This window comes from Sorex araneus, chromosome 2 (genome assembly GCF_027595985.1).
Source record: "Sorex araneus isolate mSorAra2 chromosome 2, mSorAra2.pri, whole genome shotgun sequence".
Classification (NCBI taxonomy): domain Eukaryota; kingdom Metazoa; phylum Chordata; class Mammalia; order Eulipotyphla; family Soricidae; genus Sorex; species Sorex araneus.
The window spans coordinates 298,563,694-298,586,456 of record NC_073303.1 but is presented as its reverse complement, the minus strand read 5'-3'; the positions used below and the strand labels follow the sequence as shown (position 1 = coordinate 298,586,456).

The 22,763-nt window shown below is 42.7% G+C and overlaps 1 protein-coding gene across 3 annotated transcripts in view; it reads left to right on the top strand.

The window, feature by feature from the left end:
* USP13 (ubiquitin specific peptidase 13) overlaps positions 1-22,514 on the top strand; it is a 151,950-nt gene extending 129,436 nt beyond the window's left edge. For all 3 annotated transcript variants that reach the window (XM_055128187.1, XM_055128188.1, XM_055128186.1), the window contains 2 exons: positions 15,873-15,957; positions 17,966-22,514. In XM_055128187.1, coding sequence (XP_054984162.1) covers positions 15,873-15,957; positions 17,966-18,059 — 179 coding nt within the window. In that variant the 3' untranslated portion in view covers positions 18,060-22,514. The remainder of the gene's footprint in view (positions 1-15,872; positions 15,958-17,965) is intronic.
* The last annotated feature ends 249 nt before the right edge of the window (positions 22,515-22,763 follow it).

The window sequence follows — 22,763 nt, the reverse complement described above, 5'->3', positions numbered from 1 at the left end:
CACTGTCAGTACATAAGTTGTTTGTATTCCCATAGCATTGCTTTTTACCTTTCCATTGTTATTGCTGAGGAATTGGTTGAGACATTCAAATTGGGGTACTTACAAGGGCCAGGAGGATTGCCCCATAGCTGGAAGCCTGCTTCATGAGCGGAGGGGAGACGGCAGATGGAATAGAGAAGGGGTCACTAAGAAAATGATGGCTGGAGGAACCAGTTGGGATGGAAGATGCATGCCGAAAGTAGATAATGGACCAAACATGATGACCTCTCAGTGAATGTGTTGCAAGCCATAATGCCCAAAAGTATAGAGTATGGGGAATATTGTCTGCCATGGAGGCAGGGGGAGGATGGGAAAGGGGGCGTATACCCGGGATATCAGTGATGAAGAATGTGCACTGGTGGAGGGATGGGTGTTTGATCATTGTGAGATTGTAGCCCAAATATGAAAGCTTGTAACTATCTCATGATGATTCAATAAAATTTAAAAAAAATTTAAAAAGCCTAAAAAATAAAAGAATTGGGGTATTTACCTACAATTATTTTTCTTTTCTTTTTTAATTTTGTTGACTTTTGAAAAACACCCCATCTGCTGTGCTCACAGCTTGCTCCTGGCTCTCTGCTCAGGGGTCACTCCTGGCTGGACTTGGGGAACTGTATGGGGTTTTGAGAATTGAACCTGAGTTGGTCACATGCAAGGAAAGCACATTACTTCCTGGCCTATATCTCTGACCCATAATTTATTTAAAATTTTTAAATTTTTTTTGAGCAATCGATGAGCAACGGGATGACAGTGATACAGTGATACAATGATAACAGTGTTTTTGGGAACCTCCTAAGGAGTGTCCAGGGAACCTGGGAGCCACTCCCAGTGTAACCCAGCCAACCAGGAATGTAGCTCAGTGCCAAGGCTCAAGGACACAATCCGGCAATGGCCACTGAAGACCACTGGGGCCACCTCTGTAGTGTTCAGGGACCCTAGGACATCACTGGCAGGGCTTGCGGGGCTCCTGGGCTATAGGAGATGTTTGCGGACCTTGTGGCCCAGGGATTGAGTCAAGTTTAATTAATCTCTGGGATATTTCCCCAGCCCAGTGAACAAAATTTATTTACTTATTATGGTTGAAGTCACATGTTTATAATAGTGTTAATGTGTGTGGTTTTGATGTACACCATTATCTCATCTCACCAAAGTGCCCAAGACCTTCCACCCATGTCCTTATATTACTTCTCATCCACCTCTTCATTTCTTCTCACCCATTCCCCCATTTACTCCAGGGCTAAGGAATTGTTAACATTCAATAAGCCTGTTCTTTTGTTTCCTCTCTCTGTAGATACCACAGATGAGTAACATTATCTGACTTAGTTTGCTTAACATAACATACCTTCCAATTCCATGCAAGTTACAACCAACTGCAAGATTTCTTCTTTTCTTATGACCTCACAGTATTTCTTTGTGTTTTGATACAGTGACTTCTTTATTCACTCATGTGGATTGTTTCCATATGAGTGGTACTGTACCAAGTGCTGTGGTGAAGCAGATGCACCTATATCTTTTTGAATAAATGTTAGTGTGTCTTGGTGGGCAGGTGCAAAGAAGTGGAATCACTGAGTCATGTGAAAGCTCTGTTTTTACTTTTTCTGAGAAATCTCCTTACTATTTTCCAGAGACGACTGATGCAGCCAACATTCCCACCAGTAATTCCACCGTGTGAGGGATCCTTTTGTACTACATCCTTGTCAACACTGGTTGTTCCATTCTTTTGGAAACACATCATTCTTACTGGTGTTTGAGGATGTCTTATTATTGTTTTGGTTTGCCTTTCCCTGCTAATAGGTGATGATGAACATTTTTTCATTTCCCCGCCCATCCTGTGTCCTCTTCATGGAAGTGTCTCTTTATCTCTCCAGTTTTGTGATGGGATTGCTAAGTTTTGTTGTTGAGCTCTGTGAATGCTTTATGTGGCTTGAAAATTGTGTATTATGTGCAGATACTTTCTTCCATTCAGTAATGTGTCTTTGTTTTAGCTTGAATTTTTTTTCTTTTTGTGGGGGTGGAGGGTGCACACTTGCAGTACTCAGAGGTTACTCCTGACTGTACACTCAGTAATCACTCCAGGTGGACTCAGGGAACTATCTGGAATGCTGGGGATCAAACCTGGATTGGTGATATCCAAGGCAAGTTCTCTACCTGCTGTACACTCTCTCCAACCCCAACGTAGATTGAAACTTATTTATAAAGATGTGAGAGGAGAGAAGTACATGTTCAAAGAGAACATAGGCTTCTCCAGAGTGGAAATAGGCAAGTAAAAGAAACATAGAGACAAGCAGGATATGAATTCAAGGGAGCACATGGGTTGGAAGAGCACGCCTCAGCTTGAATTTCTTAATTTGATTCTACCATTTAAAAAAAATTGTGCATGTTATATTTGCTGATCATGGAAAGCACCTCTGATGTCCTTATCTTGGAGAGTTCTGCCATGTTAAGGTGATGGTAATTACTATTTGAAGTGGAACAAAATAGAGAGCCAAAATAAACCAGAGAAAGCCAACAGTCTGCGTCCTGGCTTCTGTTGCCAATGGCAGAAGGGACTATGTAGGATGCCAAGCAGAAGTGAGAAGGGTGGTACCATGACAGCCAGAGAGTGCCGGGCAGATTGGTTTCACCCATGCCCCTGGCTCCTTTGTATCCGGGTATGCCCTGGGCTCTGCTTCCTGTGTGGTTCTAGATTCAGACCAGATCTGCCTGGTCGCCCCAAGATAACTGTGGGCACCTCCTTACAGGGGTCTCCTAGGTTAAAGTTCAGGAGAGTTGGGTCTTAGTGGGGATTGCAGAGTCCCTTGGGTGCCCAAACCTCTCAAAGAAGGAACCTGGGTGTGGACACATCATTGCTTCCAGCATAGAAACCAAAAAGCGAAGGGTTGTTCCTTCAAGCTTTAATTCAAATATGATCATGATCTGCAGTCAGCATTCCCTGAGAACTGGCTTTCTCCTCCTCTTCCTCCTCCTCCTCCTCCTCTTCTTTCTCCTCTTCCTTTTCTCCTCTTCCTCTTCTTCCTCCTCTTCCTCTTCTTCTTCTTCCTCCTCCTCCTCCTCCCTTCTTTCTTCTTCCTTCTTTTTATTTATTTATTTTTATTTTGGGGCCCCACCTGCTGGTACACTGGGCTTACTCCTAGCTTTGTACTCATGAGTTACTCCTGGTGGGCTCAAGGGACTATGTAGGATGCCAGGCATTGCACCAGGTTTGGCCTCACAGAAGGCCTATATCCTACCTGCTGTATTATTCTGTTTTCAGAAATATAAGTTCTTAGGCCTAAACTTGAAGCTCTTGACTTTGGAACTAGAGGGAGGGCAGTTATCTGTGTTTTAATAGGTATTTCAGGTGATTCTAATTAAATTTTAAGCTGAGCATCAACCGCCTCCCCTAGATCAGGTAATTCTTGCCTTAAGCAGGAAGATCATGCTATTGGCTCATCATTACATCAGAATAATACTAAAAATAAGGACAATGTGGGTGTTGTTTGGAAAGGCGACTGTTACTAGGACCTGACAAAAGAAGTTCTTGGCCCAAATTCTTCCTTTATGGAATATGCTAAGCACCACTAGTTCCAGTTTTTTGAATATGGAAGAACATGAAACTCCTATTTGATTTGCTATCTAATTTGCTTGAAAGAGCTCTGTGGCAAATGGTAGACATGTGTGAGGCCCTGAGTTTGACCCTGGACACCTCGTGTGTCCCATCACAGCTCCCCCGAGTCTTGCCCCTATCTAAGAAAAAGGAGTTGATGATTTTTACTCTTGGTGAAGTCATAGGTCTCCTTTATTCAGTGCCTGCTATGTGCTTGGTGCTTCCTCTGCTGCTTCTCCTTCACTCCTCATGGTGAGGAATTCAAAAGAGGAAATAGGAACTAGGTAGGTGACTAGCAGAGAGAACTTTGCATTTGAACCTCAAGTCTGTGCATGTTCTTATTTGTTTTGGCTTTGTTTCGGGGCCACACTTGACTGTGCTCAGGGTGTATTCTTAGCTCTGTGCTCAGGCATCACCCCTGGCAGGCTTGGGGTATTGTATGTGATGTTAGGAATTGAACCCAGACCACCTGTGTGGAAGGCCTGCTGTTCTGCCACTCAACCCTGTGCACATTCTTTCTATTCCAGATTGGATGATGTTATGCCAGTTTTTTTATTTTTTATCACAAATTGACTTTTATTGACTTAAGTTCTGGTAAATACATTTGCCTTTGTGTGGTAATAAACAATAGAAGTAAATTTGTTTGTGCCTGCTAAGAAGGCAGGCTGCAGCAGTGGGGAGGAAACTGGAGACATTGGTGAAGAGAAGGTCACACTAGTGGTGAGACTAGTGTTAGAACATTTAATGCCTGAAACAACTGTATTATGGACAATTTGGTAAATAACAGTGTTATAATAAAAAAAAATTTAATTATAAGACTAAAAAAAAATCACTTCTTTGAGAGTAAATTACTTTTGTTGACCAGGTAGTTTTTCTATTCCCATATTACTTGTTGATTAATAATACAAAGAAGGATAAATTATTATGTAATTAATATAATTTTCTCAATATGCAAGTGTATCTTTTTTTCTTTTTGTTTTTTGGACCTCACCCAAGAGTGCTCAGGGCTTACTCCTGGCTCTGCACTTAGGGATCACTCCTGCCAAGCCTCAGGAGATCATATGGGGTGCCGGGATTAGGGGCCGAACCCAGGTAAGCCACAAGCAAGGCAAGCACCCTAATGTCCTGATATATGAATATATTTCTGTTGAGCAAAGTACTTTACCCTTGTAGCGACTTACTTAATCCCTTTGTTTGTTTTTGAACCACCCAACAGTTGTCAAGGATCATAGTGGAGGTATTAGGGGACCTTATGTGGTACAGGGGATTGAACCTGAGTTGGTCTCTCTGAGACCTTATCCCTGTACTAATTCTTTTTTTTTTTTTAAAAGTTTATTTACTTATTTATTTTGAGGGTACAGTTACAGATTTATACATTGTTGTGCTCATGTTTCCCTCATACGAAGTTCGAGAACCCATCCCTGCACCAGTGCCCATTCTCCACTACAAATAAACCCAGCATCCCTCCCAACCTCCCCAATCCCGTCTTCTCCCACCCCACCCTGTCACTGTGGCAGGGTATTCCCTTTTGTTCTCTCTCTCTAAATTAGGTGTTGTGGTTTGCAATAAAGATGTTGAGTGGCCATTGTGTTCAGTCTCTAGTCTACATTCAACACGCATCACCCTACCCCCGCATGGCCTCCAACCACATTTTACTTGGTGTTCCCTTCTCTATCTGAGTTGCCCTCTCCCCAGAATGTGAGGCCAGCTTCCAAGCCATGGAGTCAACCTCCTGGTACTTATTTCTACTATTCTTGGGTGTTAGTCTCCTACTCTGTTATTCTATATTCCACAGATGAGTGCAATCTTTCTATGTCTGTCTCTCTCTTTCTGACTCATTTCACTTAGCATGATACTTTCCATGCCGATCCACTTATATGCAAAGTTCATGACCTCATTTTTTCTAACAGCTGCATAGTATTCCATTGTATAGATGTACCAAAGTTTCTTCAACCAGTCATCTGTTCTAGGGCACTCGGGTGTTTTCCAGATTCTGGCTATTGTAAACAGTGCTGCAATGAACATAAAAGTGCAGATGTCATTTTGACTATACTTTTTAGCTTCTCTGGGATATATTCCCAGCAGTGGTATTGCTGGGTCAAATGGGAGCTCAATTTCTAATTTTTTGAGAATCGTCCATATTGTTTTCCGAAAGGGCTGAACCAGTCGGCATTCCCACCAGCAGTGTAGAAGGGTCCCTTTCTCCTCACATCCTCTCCAACAGTGGTTGCTTTTGTTCTTTTGGATGTGTGCTAGTCTCTGTGGTGTGAGGTGGTATCTCATGGTTGTTTTGATCTGCATCTCCCTGATGATTAGTGATGTAGAGTACTTTTTCACGTGCCTTTTGGCCATTCGTATCTCTTCCTTGGGAAAGTTTCTGTTCATTTCTTAGCCCCACTTTCTGATGGGGTTGGATGTTTTTTTCTTGTAGAGTTCAACCAGTACCTTATATATCATTGATATCAACCCTTTATCTGATGGGTATTGCATAAATATCCTTTCCCATTCTGTAGATTGTCTTTGTATTCTGGTCACTGTATCTTTTGCGGTGCAGAAGCTTTTTAGTTTAATGTAGTCCCATTTGTTTATCTCTGTTTCCACTTGGTTGGCCAGTTGCATGTTATTTTTGAAAGGCAGCTATGCTCACCACTATACCACCAACGCTGCATGTTATCTTTGAAGATACCTTTATCTTCAATATCGTGGAGGGTTTTGCCGACCTTGTCTTCAATGTACCTTATGTTTTGTGGTCTGATGTTGAGGTCTTTAATCCATTTTGATCTGACTTTTGTGCATGGTGTCAGGTCAAGGTCTAAGCCCATTCTTTTGCATGTGGTTGTCCAGTTGTGCCAGCACCATTTGTTAAAGAGGTTATGCCAGTTTTTCTAAACTGACATCAAGGTAGGAATCATTTCAGAAAGCTGTCACTGTGTCCTACCCCTTTGAGGGCTAGGACCTAACTTTCTGTTGAGTTTATACACACACACACACACACACACACACACACACATACATGTATATATAGCACTGTCTGTAGCACTGTTGTCCCATTTTTCATCGATTTGCTCGAGCGGGCACCAGTAATGTCTCCATTGTGAGACTTGTTGTTATTGTTTTTGGCATATCAAATACACCCTGGATAGCTTGCCAGGCTCTGCCATGCAGGCGGGATACTCTTGGTAGCTTGCCAGGCTCTCTGAGAGGGATGTAGGAATCGAACCTGGATTGGTTGCATGCAAGGCAAACACCCTACCCACTGTCCTGTCTCTCCAGTCCATATATATATATCTATATATATATAGATATATATATGTGGTTCTTCCATTTACAGTTATGTTAATGATGGTTTCTTGTGTACATAGTCTAATATCACACCCGTCACCAGAGTGTCTGACTCTCCTCCCCAAGGATTCCAGTGCTCCTCCTTCTCAACAACCCTCCTCCCAGCATCTTCCTGAAGCTCCCTAGCTCTGTTCTACGCATCAGTTCTCTCACTGTGTTGCCTTGGGCCCTTTTTTTGCCCCTTTGGGAATTTTTGAAAAGTTTTCTCTCTCTTTCTCTCTCTCTCTCTCTCTCTCTCTCTCATACACACACACACACACACAAGGAAAATCAGACTTTGAATCTGACCTCTCTGAGCTTCTGCTGTTGGCAAGATCATTTCTGTTTCTGTGGTGCACCTAATGCGCGTTTATTTATTTATTTTAAAGAACTCACTGATTGCCAGTGTAATTAAAATGTGATTAGGCTGTGATTATTCAGAACCTGTTCTGCTTCCTTCTGCCACCTCGCTGCAATAGTTCAGGCATCTTCCATTGCCACTGAGATTTTCCAGCAAGGGGAGCAGAGAGACATTTCATTTACCTAATGTCGGGCTCCTTGTATGCCGAGTCCCCTGAGGAACACAGCCGGATCGGAGAGCAGGAGGTACAGCCGCACAGGGAAGTGAAGCACCGGCGGTCTGATTGAAAACCACCCACCCAGTACAACTGGGCTCCAATTCCCTTCTCACTTTAGCACCTGTTTGTAATTTCACTGGTGCTGTTGGAAGTTAAGAGGAAGCCATTCAAGGCATAAGCTAATTTATACTCAAGTATGAATGACTGATTTGGGGATGGGGCTTAGGAATTACTGCAAACTATTAAGCCTGGAGGTTTTTTACAGGTGTAAGCAAGAGACATACAGATGATTGATAGTTTTGAGTAGGGTTTGGGGGGATGCAATTTATATTGTTTATAATCCCTTTAAAAGATCTGTTCATGGTTTTCAGCTCCTTTAGCTGCTAATGATCTCTCCAGATATTCCTTTTTTTTTTTTTAACTGAGTTTTCTAAAAGTCCCAAATCAACCTCTTCCTCCCCTTCCCTCCCGCCATTTCACTCTGGTATTTTCTTGGAAATTGGATGAGGACAGCAAACTGCTGGGGCTAGAAATTGATTATCAGGAGTCAAATGTTAGTAAATTGAGCGTATTCTCCCTCTGTGGTGCAAAGGGAATTGGGAATAGGTAATGAAATAAATTGTTCAAGTTAGGAAAGTTTGGTTGGAAATCTTAGCTTCGGTCTCTCGCCAGAAAGCTGCAGAGTCTCTGGGGTATTGAGAATCTTTTCAACTTCCCCCCACTTTTTCCCCACTTTTCTTTTTGGTATTTCTAAGTTCTGAATAGTCTGTAGTCTAACTACTACATGTCTCTGTCTTACAAGATTGCTTTTTGCAGATGCTATAATAGTTTCTAAAATACAGATCAATTTCATGGCACAACTTTTGCTTCTGCTGTGTTGTTGGGCTATAATTTCCAAAGAAGTAAAACCATGATTCTTGGGTACATTTGAACTGAACTCATTACAGATTTTAACTCAGTAGTTCATGAGGAAACTAGCATTTTTGGATATTACTACTGGTTCAAAAGCACCAAAGAGGCTAGTATATTTGCTGAGTTAGATTAAAAAAAAATTAATGTGTTTATGGGCATAGACCCTAGTTCCGTGAGTGTACTTGTCTACTGAACAGATATTTTTGTGCCTTTATATGAAAAAATTTAGCCAACAAGTTACAAGTCTGGGAGTTTCAGCAGTGTAGAGTCGATGAGCTAATAAGTGTATTTATTCCACACGACCAGGGACCGTCAAAGCTTTTCATTAAAGAGTCAGATAGTAAATGCTTGGGCTTTTTGAACCCTGTCCCATCTGCTCCCCCTGATCTGCCCTTCTCCTCAGCAAAATAAAAATCGTGGGCTAGACTTGACTTCTGGGTCTTCACAGTTTGTCAGTACCCACCCAGACAAGGGTCGCTTTTCTGAGAGATGAATCATCCCGCTCACTGCCTTTTCCTTAAGCTTCAGATGCTTTTGCTGACTGCTTTTTTTCTTTGTTGAAAAGGGGGCTGAAGGGGCCTGGGTCCTGCCTGGTAGTGCCTGGGAGGGATGGCACTTTCTGACAGAGCAGCTGCAGAGAAAATTGCTGTGAGGTTGGGTTGTGAAAATGTCTTGCTGTGAAGAATTCTTTCTATAGAAAGGCTGAGGAATTTTCTGAAATTACAGAAAGATCCCTTTTGTTGGAGGTGGGAAGAGGAGGAAAGGATAGTTGTGGATGCTGTTTTTGTGAGCTAACTATAGAGGAACGATTTCCCAGGTATTTAGACAGTTTTGTTCAACTCTTCCCAGAACATTGGTGATTTCTCTGTTAAAATGTTTTGAGCTGTGACTGACTTTGTCTTAAGTGACTACACAAAAAGATATCTCTGCATTTGGGGGAGTACGTGTGTTATGTGCTGATGCTATTGTTCTAAAGGATATTTTTGGAAATTTAGAGAAGAATCAGCAATAACTTTCCTGTCTGGCTACTCACCTGATTGTCACTCCTATTTCTTTTTGGAAAAAAGTATAAGTGAAGGGATCTCACCTGTTGAGTTTTTGCAAATATGTGAGAGACTTTTCTCTTGCTGTTGATTTTAGCAGGAGGTCTTGAATAATTCATGGCTGGTATCTCCCATTGATAAACATGGTTAATTTTAATTATAGGACTAACATTTATGTTATTAATTTATTTTTATGATTCTAATTATATATGTTAATTGTTTTTAACTGATTAGGGAAAGAATACATTTGGGGGCTTAAGGATGTGTTTGGATGTTTTGGGATTTGTGGATTTGCCCTTTTCTCTGTTTTGTTAACTTGTATTTTATTTATTTATTTATTTATTTATTTATTTATTTATTTATTTATTTATTTATTTATTTTTTTATTTTTTTTTTTTTTTGCTTTTTGGGTCACACCCAGCAATGCACAGGGGTTACTCCTGGTTCTACACTCAGGAATTACCCCTGGCGGTGCTCAGGGGACCATATGGGATGCTGGGATTCGAACCTGGGTCAGCCTGGGTTGGCCGCGTGCAAGGCAAGCGCCCTACCCGCTGTGCTATTGCTCCAGCCCCTATTTATTTATTTATTACTGAATCACTATGAGATACACAGTCACAGAGTTGTTTCTGCCTGGGTTGCAGTCATATAATATTCAAACTACCAACCTTTCACCATTGTACACATTTCCCACTGACAATGTCCCCAGTTTCCCTCCTACCATCAACCTCCAGTGTGTCTCTATGACAGACACTTTTCCTCTCTCTCTCTCTCTCTCTCTCCCCTTTTTGACATTATGGTTTGCAATACGTTACCTTGTGTCTTAGTGTTGGTGTTGAGGCAGGGTTTCAACCATAGGAGCCAGGCTTCTGGTTAGAAGTCTAAGTACAGTAGCCGGGATATGGAGACAATCCACTGTCCATCAACAGATGAATCAAGAAGTTGTAACACATGCAAAAAATGGACTACTGTGCAGCTGTAAGAGAAGTAGAAATCTTGCACCGTGTTGTGATTTTGGTGGAACTGGAAGGCATCATGTAAAATAAAGTAAGTTAGAGAGGGAAGGACAAACACCACATGATCTCACTCATCTCTGGAATATAGAGATAAGACAAGGGATATTGTAGGATCGAATAATGAAAATTCCCTTGACCTTTAATTATAAAACTGAGATTTCCACGTGATGAGTGAAAGAGAAGGGAGACTAGAAGTGACATAAGGATGGTAGTGGAGGGTCTTGAGCCCTGGATAACTATTTTAAAAAATAAGTTCCAAGCAAAATTAATTGTTAATAACAACTTCTTTTGCTTGGTTTCTGGTTTAAAAACCCAGGGGTTGTGGCTGTCAGTTGATGTGATAACAAGTGAATGGTAGAAAAGACAATGAACTTTGATTTATTCATTCATACTATTATCATAATGATAATAATAATCTGTCACTGTCAGTGTCACTGTCATCCTGTTGCTCATCGATTTGCTCAAGTGGGCACCAGTAACGTCTCCATTGTGAAACTTGTTGTTACTGTTTTTAGCATATTGAATACACCACGGGTAGCTTGCCAGGCTCTGCAGTGCGGGCGAGATACTCTCGGTAGCTTGCTGGGCTCTCTGAGAGGGGCGGAGGAATAGAACCTGGGTCACCCACATGCAAGGCAAATGCCCTACCCACCCTGATATTTTTATTAGGATTTTGGGGTCACATCCAGCAATGTTCAGGGGTTACTCCTTGTTCTGCACCCAAGAATTATTCCTGGTGGTGCTTGGGGGACCATATGGGATGCTGGGGATCAAACCCAGGTAGGCTGTGTGTAAGACAAATGTACCCATTGTACCATTGGTCTGACCCCAATTATTATTTTTCTAATTTATGCTCCATCCTTTGGTAGGGAAGTCTATGAAAAGTGTGCAAAATATAATATGATGTAGAACCAAGTAAAAATGAAATAAAATGGGAGTGGGACTGTAGTACAGTAGGTAGGGTGCTTGCCTTGCTCACAGCTGACCTGATCTGGATCCCCAGCACCCTGAGTATGGTCCCCCGAGTTTACAGGGGTGATCCCTGAGCACAGAGTCGGGAGAAAGCCATGAGCATTGCCCTAAAAGCAAAAAAAAAAGTGAAATCAAAGGAGACACTCATTCATTCATTATGGCTTCAGTCAATACTGTTATGTGCCTATCACATGCTAAGTACTATCCACTGAGCTTCAATGTTTAGTTAACAAAACCTACCAAACTTTATGTTTTTATGGAGTAATGTTCTATGAATCTAGAACTGAAGGAGCTTGAGAGTAAATTAATGAACCTGTAAGTATTCAACAGCAGGTGTTACTTTGAGACAACAGTAAAGCAGTGTCAGGGGAACAAGGGACAAGAGATGGGATTGGGATGGGGGAGACACGGTTGCTCTTTTGGAAGGTGGTTCAGAAACTCCTCCCTGAAGGGGCGGTATTTGATCTGGGATCTCATTGCCAAGGAAAGTTTCCGGCATAGGGGGTGACAGTAGGTTTGGAGGCTTGAAGGCCCTGCTGGGATGTTTCAGGATGAAGCTGGAGGAGTTGGAGTGCAGACAGGGAGAGAATGGAAGGAACAGTTGGACCTCAGAGGTTCCTGTCAAATCCAGATTTTATTCTGAGGCCCAGATGTGATCTGAGCGGCTGCACATGTGCGGTCCCTCCATTGCTGAATGCCCATGATCCCAGAGGCCGTCTAACTACCTTCGGCACCAGCAGCTTCTTGCAGAAATGCCTCCAGACTGTGAACTAAGCCATGGCCCCATGCCGCCCCAGGAGGGAAAAGGTTTTTCTCTCTCGGCATTTCCTTTCCGGGGGGCGGGGAAGGGGCGGCGTGGCGACCACCATCTTATAATGCCCACTAAACAGAGGTATGAGCTTGCAATGATGCAAGTTTTGGCAGAAATTTTCCTGGACTTAGCTACTAAAATACAGAAATCCAAAACTGCGTGGCCGCAATAGCGGCCGCACGACCTCATATCTCTTCATTCTCAGCAAGGGAAAACAAATTATCAAATGCTACCTTTTCAGCAGGTTCAGTTTTGGAGGGGAAATTCCAAATAATAATAGTGAGTTTTATGTTGAAATATTGAATGTAATCAAAGTAAAGAGAAAGTAAAGTGAAAATTATCAGCTACACACGTGGGAGGCGGGGGGAGTGGGAGATGTACTGGGGTTCTTGGTGGTGGAACATGGGCACTGGTAAAGGATGGGTGTTTGAGCATTGTATCGCTGAGACTTAAGCCTGAAATCTTTTTTTTTTTTTTTGGTTTTTTTGGGTCACACCTGGCGATGCACAGGGGTTACTCCTGGCTCTGCACTCAGGAATCACTCCTGGCGGTGCTCAGGGGACCATATGGGATGCTGGGATTTGAACCCGGGTCGGCCGCGTGCAAGGCAAACGGCCTACCCGCTATGCTATCACTCCAGCCCCTTAAGCCTGAAATCTTTGTAAAAAATTAAAAAAAAAGATTTTACCCTGAGATACAGGATGCCCCTGAAATGTTGGGGATCAGAATACCACCAGCATTTGACATCCGTTCAGAACCACTCTGCCTACTATATACTGGACATAGTTGGTAATGAGGGAGGGAGGAAGCCGGGAGGAATTAAGGGAGTCTACTGAAAGGAGGAAGAAGTGGTTGAACTTTTGGATATATTTTCAAAGAAAAGCTGACAGGATTTGTTGGTGGATTGGATTTATGTAAAGAGTGAGGGAGAAGCCAAGACTTAATCCTGTGTTCCTGGAGGAATGGATTCATCAGTAGATGAGATATTTATGGCTGAAGGAAATATGCTTAACCAACCAGGGTTGAATGGGAACTTTCTTGATCTGATAAAAGGCAGTTACAAAATATCTCAGAGCTTATATCATGCTTAATGTTACAAGATGGAGTGCTTTTCACCTGGGATCAGGAACAAGACATGGATACTCACTCTTGTTCCTTCTGTTTAACATTGATAGGAGTCATGGCAGTTAGGCAAGGAAAAGGATTAGAAGGCATATAGATTAGTGGGGGAGGAGAAAAGCCATTTTTTATTTGCAGATGACATGATCCTGTATATAGAAAGTCCCAAGATATCCACTTAAACATTTAATAGATGGATGCAGCAGGGTGTGAAAAAAAACAAGATCAATATTAAAAAATCAGTTGTTTTACCTATATGAACAATAATTTCCAATTTTATTTATTTTTTATTTTATTTTTTTTACATTTTTGTGCTCATGTTTCCCCCATACAAAGTTCAATAACCCATCCCTTCACCAGTGCCCATTCTCCACCACCAGTAAACCCAACATCCCTTCCACCCTCCCCAGTCCGGTCTCCCCCCACCCCACACTGCCACTATGGCAGGGTATTCCCTTTTGTTCTCTCTCTCTGATTAGGTGTTGTGGTTTGCAATAAAGGTGTTGAGTGGCCATTGTGTTCAGTCTCTAGTCTATATTCGACCCACATCATCTCTCCCCCACATGACCTCCAACCACATTTTACTTGGTGTTCCCTTCTCTGAGTTGCCCAGAATGAGAGACCAGCCTCCAAGCCATGGAGACAATGTTCCAATTTTATTTGTAAATGAAATAATAAAATAATTACATTTAATGCCATGATTCTGGCCGATAGTGTATGCAAACATGTGTATATGCTCATATACATATTCAGACAGACATATACAAAATTGTGATAAAGAAAGGAAAGGTCTGAGCTTCAAGCCATCATGTCCATAGTGTACCAGAGAGATGAGTGCGTGGGCTGGGACGTGTGCTTTGCATGTAGGAGTCCTGGGTTTGATCCTGGTACCACATAAACATCCAGTGTCAATGGGAGTGAACCCTTAGCACTGAGCCAGGACTAGGTTCGAGGACGGCTGGATGGAAACGCAATGCCCACCCTCCAAAATAAACAAAATGAAAGATAGAAAGAGACTAAGGCTAAAGGTCATTCTAGAAAAAATGTATATATCATCGAAACACACACACAGACACATATATGAAAAGGGACCAGTGAGGTAGGTGGGTAACCAAAAAAAGAGTTGTGTTCTGATAGTAGATATCTGAGGAAGGAGGAAGTGTGATCAGCTGATCAGCAAGGTGTTATATGCTGAAGGGTGAGTAAATAGAAACTGGGGTTTCTAGCACTGGTGAAAAGAGAGGGAGGGAGAGTGAGAGACAGAGAGAGAGACAGAGAGAGATACACAGAGAGAGTGAGACAGTCAGAGAAGAGACAGAGGGATGAGGGGAGAGAGGCGGAGAAAGGTCTTTCCAGGTTTTTCCAGTATTCTCTATTGCATTTTGAAGATGCAATAAAACTTGACTATGCAAGCATTTGTTTTTGTTTTTGGGCCATACCCAGTGGTACTCAGGGTGTGAGTACTGACTCTGTCCTCTGGAGTGTTCTGGCGGGACTCAAGGAAACATCTGCAATGCCAGGGATCTAAGCAAGGGTTGGTGCGATGTTTGCAAGGCAAGTGCCTTAACCCCTGTGCTAGCTCTCCAGCCCCAGCAAGCTCACTTTTAAATTAGATTTGGCAAATAGGAATAGCATTCTCAATCAGTCTGAAAGTTCGTAACACATTTTTTTTCCTCCTCATTTCCTTATAGTTTGCAGCCTTGTGGAATGGATTGGTTACTGAGTGTTCTGTCCTACTCTACCTTATATAGTCTAAGAGTGGCTGATGGAGCATGAGCTGACATTTGCTGAACAAGGGATTGACATAGAGGACTCTGCTAGGGTGACAGGAAGTGCCTGGAGAGATTAAACTCTGCTCTGGCTCTTTCAAAAGTTGCATATTTCCTTGTTCAGTAACCACAAGCCTGAATTTGGGCTCTCTGTGATTTATAGTCATGAGCCAGTCAGAAATCACAGGAAGCATATTCTAAAGCATTATCCCTTTTATAAATGATAACAGCTATGTGCTGTCTCCCTCATTTTCCTGACATTTACATGGCATTTTAGTTTGCATTGCTCATTTATGCCTCATAGAACCGTGTGAAGTGTGTGGATAGTTAATATCTGTGAAAAGACTTAGATGAAACCATTCGCCCCCCTCTCAGGCTGCTTGAAGGTGTTGGCAACAGGGCTGCCCTCTTAGACCCCTGAGCTGGCCACTAGGCCAGGCTGTGGGATTTTAAAGTTCGTTTTCAGGTAAGAGCTCATTGGCAGCTGCACTGTAAATTCATATCCTGCTTTGTTATAATTTGCACGTCGAACGTGGTGTCTCTTTGGTTGCGTATGTATGCGCGTTCTCAGCATAAGAAGGTAAATAGATTTCCCCCGTCTGCACTTTTGCTGGATCACACAACTGTTTTTTTCTATGTTCTGACCATAAGGGCTGTTGATTTCCAAAAATGCTGTCTTGTAACGCACTTGTTTCCTTGTTCCTAGTGTATGAGTTATTTGCGTTCATCAGTCACATGGGAACATCAACGATGAGTGGCCATTATGTTTGCCATATCAAAAAGGAGGGAAGGTGAGTCTTTTTTTTTGAAATGTAAATGACAGATGTTTCTTATGAGCACCAACTATGTTCCAGGCTTTCTTCCTAGGTGTTTCATTATGTTGCCTCATTTGATTCTCACCGTTAGTCGTGTGTATTCTTACACATCAGGACAGCAGTGGTGGGGACGGCTAGAGCGCCTGAGGTTAGCCGTGTCCTAGATGATACTCAAAGTCTTCCTCAGCCATCACGCTGAAGGAATTACTCTATGGCACATTTGAAATCTAAATGAGATTCCCAGAGCTAGTCCACAAAACAAAGCCAGATGTCCCACTACATTTCAGTCAAACAACAAATACCTTCATTGTATAAATGTCTCAAGTATTCTCAGAATATGCTTACACTAAGAGATTGTTTCTTCCATATCTGACATTAAAGACCCACTGGGTATCCTGTGTTTTATCCAGCAGCTCAATGCTTTGCCCCAGTGTAACCTTGCAAGGCTTCTTGGCCTTGTTGGTGGTAGAATTGCTGGGTATGTGATGGACCTGGGCTGAGACAGTGATGGGCTGGAAGGCTGCTGTTCCCTTGTATTCTCTCTGGGCAGATTGCCACGGGACCTCCTGGTTCCCTTCCTTATCTTTCCCATCAGCAGTCTGCACACCCCGGCCTGAGACAGAGCTGCAGCCTCATGGACTCAAACTCCCAACAGATTCCTAGGAGGACTCTGACTTCCCCCACTTTCCTTCCTGCAGAAATGATCCCTCCCCACCCAGAATTCCTCTGTGCTAATTTTGGGTGGATCTTTTTGTCTTCTCTACTTTATTAATAAAATAGTTGAGCAGAGGGACTTGCAATGAATTCTTTTTAATACCAGGCTAACACAGCTTTCTTGAGAAAAAAATTGCTAAATTATAGTCAAATCAGTAGAATTTCTTATGAAGAACTCGAGACACAAAAACTCACAAAGAATGTCCAGGGCTACCCATTACCATAAAAACTATATTTTCATGTGTTTATCTTTGTCTTATTATTTTCATTGGGAGATGATTTGTCTGTGAACCTCACATATACCACAGGTGAATATACATGTGTATTCATAACTTTGGAAAAGTTTAGAGTTAGTACCTAATTTTATGACCTGTTTTATCTCTCTTCAAATATTCTGATTATTTTCTCTTCAAATATTTTTTAAGACATTTGAATAGTTACATAAAGGTTTATAGCATGACTCTTATCTAAGATTAAATTAAACATTGTTATACACAGTTTTTAAATGTAATTTCCGAATTTTTGTTTGGTTGGTTTTGGGCCATAGCTGGCAGTACTCAGGAGCTATTCCTGACTCCATACCTGGCAGTTCTGGGGTAGGGGGTGTCATATGTAGTGCCAGGGATTGAACTGGGGTTGGAAGTATGTAAGGCAAGTTACTTTTCCTACTGTAGTATCATTCTGGCCTCAGTTTCTGAGTTTTTAAAATGAAAATGTGTGAGTGAAATGATGCAATCAAAGGACCCAGTGTTTGGTTGCACTTTTAGTAACTTTTTGAGTTAGTGCAAGAATAAAGGAGCCTGTAATTTCCTAGCTTTCTGTTCTTTTTTACACAACTGATTTGAGTTGGGATATCTTACAACATCACAATTAGGGGCTGCCAAGGATGTAGCTCAAGTGATAAATCACTTGATTCTTGGCACTGAAAAATGAACAAGCAAGCAAACAAAAAATACTGATTTATTTATTTATTATTATTATTATTTTTTGCTTTTTGGGTCACACCCAGCGATGCTTAGGGGTTACTCCTGGCTCTGCACTCAGGAATTGCTCCTGGCAGTGCTTGGGGGACCATATGGGATGCCGGGGATCGAACTCGGGTCGGCCACGTGCAAGGCAAATGCCCTACCCGCTGTGCTATCGCTCCACCCCCCCCCCCCCAAAAATACTGATTCTTTTAAATCCTCGGTTTTATCATAGAATAACTTTGTTCTGTAAAGATACCTGGAACAGATTCAAATGTATCAAATATCATGTCTTTTGTTTTCAGATGGGTCATCTACAATGACCACAAAGTCTGTGCCTCAGAAAGGCCTCCCAAAGACCTGGGCTACATATACTTTTACCGTAGGATACCAAGCTAACCCTCAGACCTACAAACATACAGATCGGCAAGAAGAAGCCATACGCCTTTTTGATTTGCCAAAAAAAAAAAAAAAAGAAAGAAAAAAAAAGAAGATGCTGTTGGTATCGGTATCACCAGACATGGAGGGATTTGTGGGGGTATTTATAGTTTATTTAAAGAACATCATCTGAAGCCTTCTGAAATAGAACTGGGACGAAACTTCTATTAGTGATGATACACTACTGTAGATATTTTTTTTCTTTTTATAAATGTTCAAGGAGAGGATGGTTTGGAAGGAAGTATTATTGCTGGTAGGGGATCTGCCACTGGCACACCAACATTGGGGTTCACCACCAACCTGCTAGTGTGCTTTAGAGGTCAGTGGTAGTGGCCCCCAGAAAAAGCAAGTGATGAGGCCAATGATGACCTCACCTACAATCAATGGAAAAGCCCACTTTTGTCTCCTATCAAAAATCAGTACTGGGCCGAGCTTTATTTGTGACCTAAGTTTTTCATGGCACACCAGCGTTTCTGACCTAGCCATGCTGGGTGCTTCAAGTACTTAATTGAGAGCTATTTTCATTTAATCCCATCATGGCTCATTACACTGCACCTTTGTATGACTGTGTGTGAGAATGAGGCCGGGCGTGGGCGACCTTTTCAGCCAACTTGAAACTTGGTGTTTCAGGTTGGTATGGAAAGGGTAAAACACAAGAGGGTATCAAGCAGGGCCGAAAAAAGCAAGTTTAAATATTTTAAACTCTAACTCAGGAACAATTTAAACAATTAGTTCCACACTCAGATTGCCAGACCTTAAGGGCTGTGTTATCCTTTTAAGGGCTGGCAAGAATTCTCTGGGGGTTGTGGCAGGGGGTGGAAGAGTGCCAGCTGCCCTTAGCAACACCCTGTGCTACTTCCCAAAGGTAGGTGAGTTCTGTGTCTTGGCAGCCCTTCCCCTTAAGGTGCGGTGTGTGTCTTCAGCAAGCAGATATTCTTATCGCAATACACAGCAACTCCCTTGAATCGTGTTCACTCCCTGAATCATATGAACTGAACAGGCCCCTAATCTTGTTACCTAAGCTCTTTGCTGCTTCAGGGTGAGGGTCCCCAGTGGCCCCTTCTGGGCTTATCACCTCCTGGCTTGCCTTCACTGCTTGGCCGTGGTGTCATGTCGGGCGTCATGAAGGGTTTCTGATGCAAATAAACTTTATATGGCAAGAGGAAAAACCCTTATTTCCATTTTGGTCCTTTGGTATGTACTTGGCAAGCTGGGGTTAGCTTCGAGTTCCCAACGTGATGAAAACTCAGAGCAATTGATTGAGTTTTTCTCCTGCTCTCTGCAGAACCCCCGGGCTCTCTGAAATTTGTCTTTCAGATAATTTGGTTGAATCAAAAGCAATCAGATGGTATTGCTGGCTGCTTGATGTCTAGTGGAGTGGTAGAAGGGTGTTTTGAGACACTGTAGAAATGGAACCACAGGAAGTCACAAATGATGACATGGTAACTGGTGAACAGACAGGGTTCTGGTTTCCACAGATCTCTTAGGTTTTCTGACCAAGGTCTGAAGCCCAGAGCCTTGTGGCCCAGGGACCCAGGTGCTGCCTGCAGCTGGCTGTGGACCTTGGGCAAGTCCCACCTCCTTCCTGTGCCTCATTTCCTCAACTGCACAATGGTACGACCGCCCTGACCCTCTCTTTCCAACTCTGCTTTGAGGACATCTCTGCAAGGGGTGGCCTGTTGGTGGGCCTCCGTGGGTCCAAGGGGGTTCTGCCCTCTCCCCTCTCTCTTCTGCATTTTCTTCAGTTGGGGAGAAAGTGAGATTGGCAGGAGAGAGTTCACGGCGCAGTCACTCTCTGCTTCACTGTTCCCACCCATGCTCAAGACTGTCACTGTCCCCCTCTGCCCCTCACAACCCTGCCTGCTCTCGAAGTCCCCATGCTGAGCCGCCTTACCAAACCCAGTCTCCCGAGGCTGAGTGAACAGCAGAGAAGAAAGACTCAGAGAAAAAAGCTTATTTTTGCACTCAGAGCAAAAGTTTGCTTTCAATGTATCTCAAAGCAAAGGCCTTTTAGGGCTGCGGGTGTGATGTGGGGGTGGGGCATGGGGTTGAAATGTGGACAAAGAGAGCAAGTGTATTTTAAACAGAAGAAACCATTTTCTAATACAACTTCGCAAAACACATAGTGTATAATCAGAATATAAGATTATAGGCAGGCTCTACATGATTTCATTTCTTTCAGCCAGAGAAAGAAATCTAGCCCCTTTGATGAACCCAAAAGATGTAAAAAAATGTATAATGTGGCTGCCTGTAATTTCTGCCTCACATAACCAAGGGCTATTTCTACAAGGCAACGTTTTATACATGTGCCATTCATTATTTCAGAGTAAGAGTTGGAGAAAACTGGAGCAAATAACAGATTTCTTGCTTGATGAACAGAGTATTTCTATGTATACCTTAATATATATAGCAGGTTTCCCTGGAATATCCGCCTGGAATGTTCTGCTGAATTTCACGTGTGTAGGTGAGATTTATTTGTGACTGACACTGGAATTGTGTGGATTTTGTCAGTCGATTATCGGCCTGTTCGAAGTCCTCTGTGGGATCATGGTGGCGTAACTGTGCAGTTCTCACTGTGTTAGGGGTACGTGTGAAATCGAGCACTTTCTTCCTGTAAATACCTTTTGATACCCATCTGTGTAAAGTCCTAATGAATATGTCTTTGGAAAATATACTGTATCAAGGTTTTTATTTTGTCACTGGATCTAAATGTTTGTATGATGAATCCGAAATCCAGTTTGGCTCTGATTGGAATCTTTTTTTCCCTAAGGGGGTTGGGGAAGGAGGGCTGCTGAATGGGCCCTGGGAAGAATCTTGTTTGACTATCACTTGACATCAGTGTTGCTGCAATATTGGGAAATTGACTTGGCTGTTTTGTCCTACCTATAAGAGAATGTGCCTGCTATTTCCTGCTGTCACTACGGGCTGCAGGAAGGCTAGAAGGGGTGAGTCCAGCCCCACTGAATCCCTTATTCTCTCCTGGACAGCCAGACAGTTTTGGGGAGAGTGTCTGGTTCTGTATTTTTAAGTTGGTGTATAAGATCACTTAAATTACGTTCCAGAATTTCCTCACCCAGTAAATCATCCTGGAAGAGGTTTTATGTTTTTCCTTCTCTCTTTCTTTTTGGACATACCCAGCAGTGCTTAGGTATGTCCTAAGCACCCAGGGTATGGCTTATGGCATATGGCAGATGGCACCCAGGGATCAAATCCTGGCCTCCCATGTGCCAAGCCTGTGCACCTACCCTTCCAACTATCTCCACAACCCAAGTCTCTCTAAGAGTCTTTAAGGATTGGAGAGCTAGTCCAGCATGTAGGGTGCTCACAGTGCACACAGCTAACCCGGGTTTAATCCCCAGCACCCTGTACAGGCCCCCTGAACCCCACCATTAGTGATCCCTGAGCACAGGGCCAGAACTGGCTCCAAAACAAAAAACTTTCTCTAGAGTAGCACCGCTTAATAGGGTAGTATCATTCCTGACTTCTAAAAATTCGGTTTGATTGAGTGTCAACTGAGATTGAGTACCAAGTATGGAAGACTTGGTATCCACAAAAGGAAAAAATGTAGTCAGCAAGATTTTATAGGAACTACATACATGCCGAACAAGATTTTAGGTAACATCGATTCAATAAGAGATAACATGTTATGTTTTCATTAGTCCTTTTTATCTTTTCTTTTTTTAATGAGCCTAACCAAAAAATCAAAGTTGGATATGCAACTTCCATTGTGCTCCTATTGGGCATTGTTGCTGTAGTCAGTTGGTAAAGTGGGGTGAGCACAAAACACCATTCGTAAAGAGAGTACCTTTCTGACACTTCCAAGTAGACAAAAGCAATGCAGATATTTCACAGGAGTTGAGAGCCTTTAAGGCCCAGTATACCTTCCAGAAAGAAAAGAGGGGAAGGGTTTTTCCCTTACATTAATAAGTACAAGACCCCAAGGAAACACCAAAGCAAACATACCCCTAACCTGTCCTTCAACTTTGCCCAGAAACCACTTGCTTTGCACATATTTCTCAAGCATTTTCCAGGGTGCTGAGGGCCGTAGCCACCTGAGGATGATGGGCACGATTGTTTGGTTTTTAGGCAACATTCTCTTGTGCTTCCCTACGCTTCTGTGTTGAGTCTGGCCAGGCAGGGCGTGCGACAGTCCCCTATGAATCTCAATTCTGTATCCGAGGCTGAATCTCTCAGCCTTGAGTGAGGCTGTACCTGCACCCCCGACCCCCACTCTACCCCAGCAGGTTTTCATGTTGACTCCTGAAAGAGTTTGTGTTTGTTTTTTTTTTTTTTGCACTAGTCAAGAGTTGTTTAAAATATCTCAAATGTGTTGGGAGAGTATTTATCTGTGATGGAGAGAGAGATGAATGATTTATTGCTTCAATTGTTTTTAAATTAAATGCTATTCTCACAATCTGAGGTCTCTTTCTGACTCTTTTTTTCCCTTCTTTTCCCCCAATACCAAGAATTCTGCCCTTTTCACATTCTCCTTTAGTAGTACAGGGAGAGTTAGATAGCGGCTAAGATTCCTCCATCCTTCGGAGAGCCCGGCAAGATACTGAGAATATCCCGCCTGCATAGTAGAGCCTGGCAAGCTACCCGTGGTGTATTTGATATGCCCAAAGCAGTAACAACAAGTCTCACAATGAGACATTACTGGTGCCC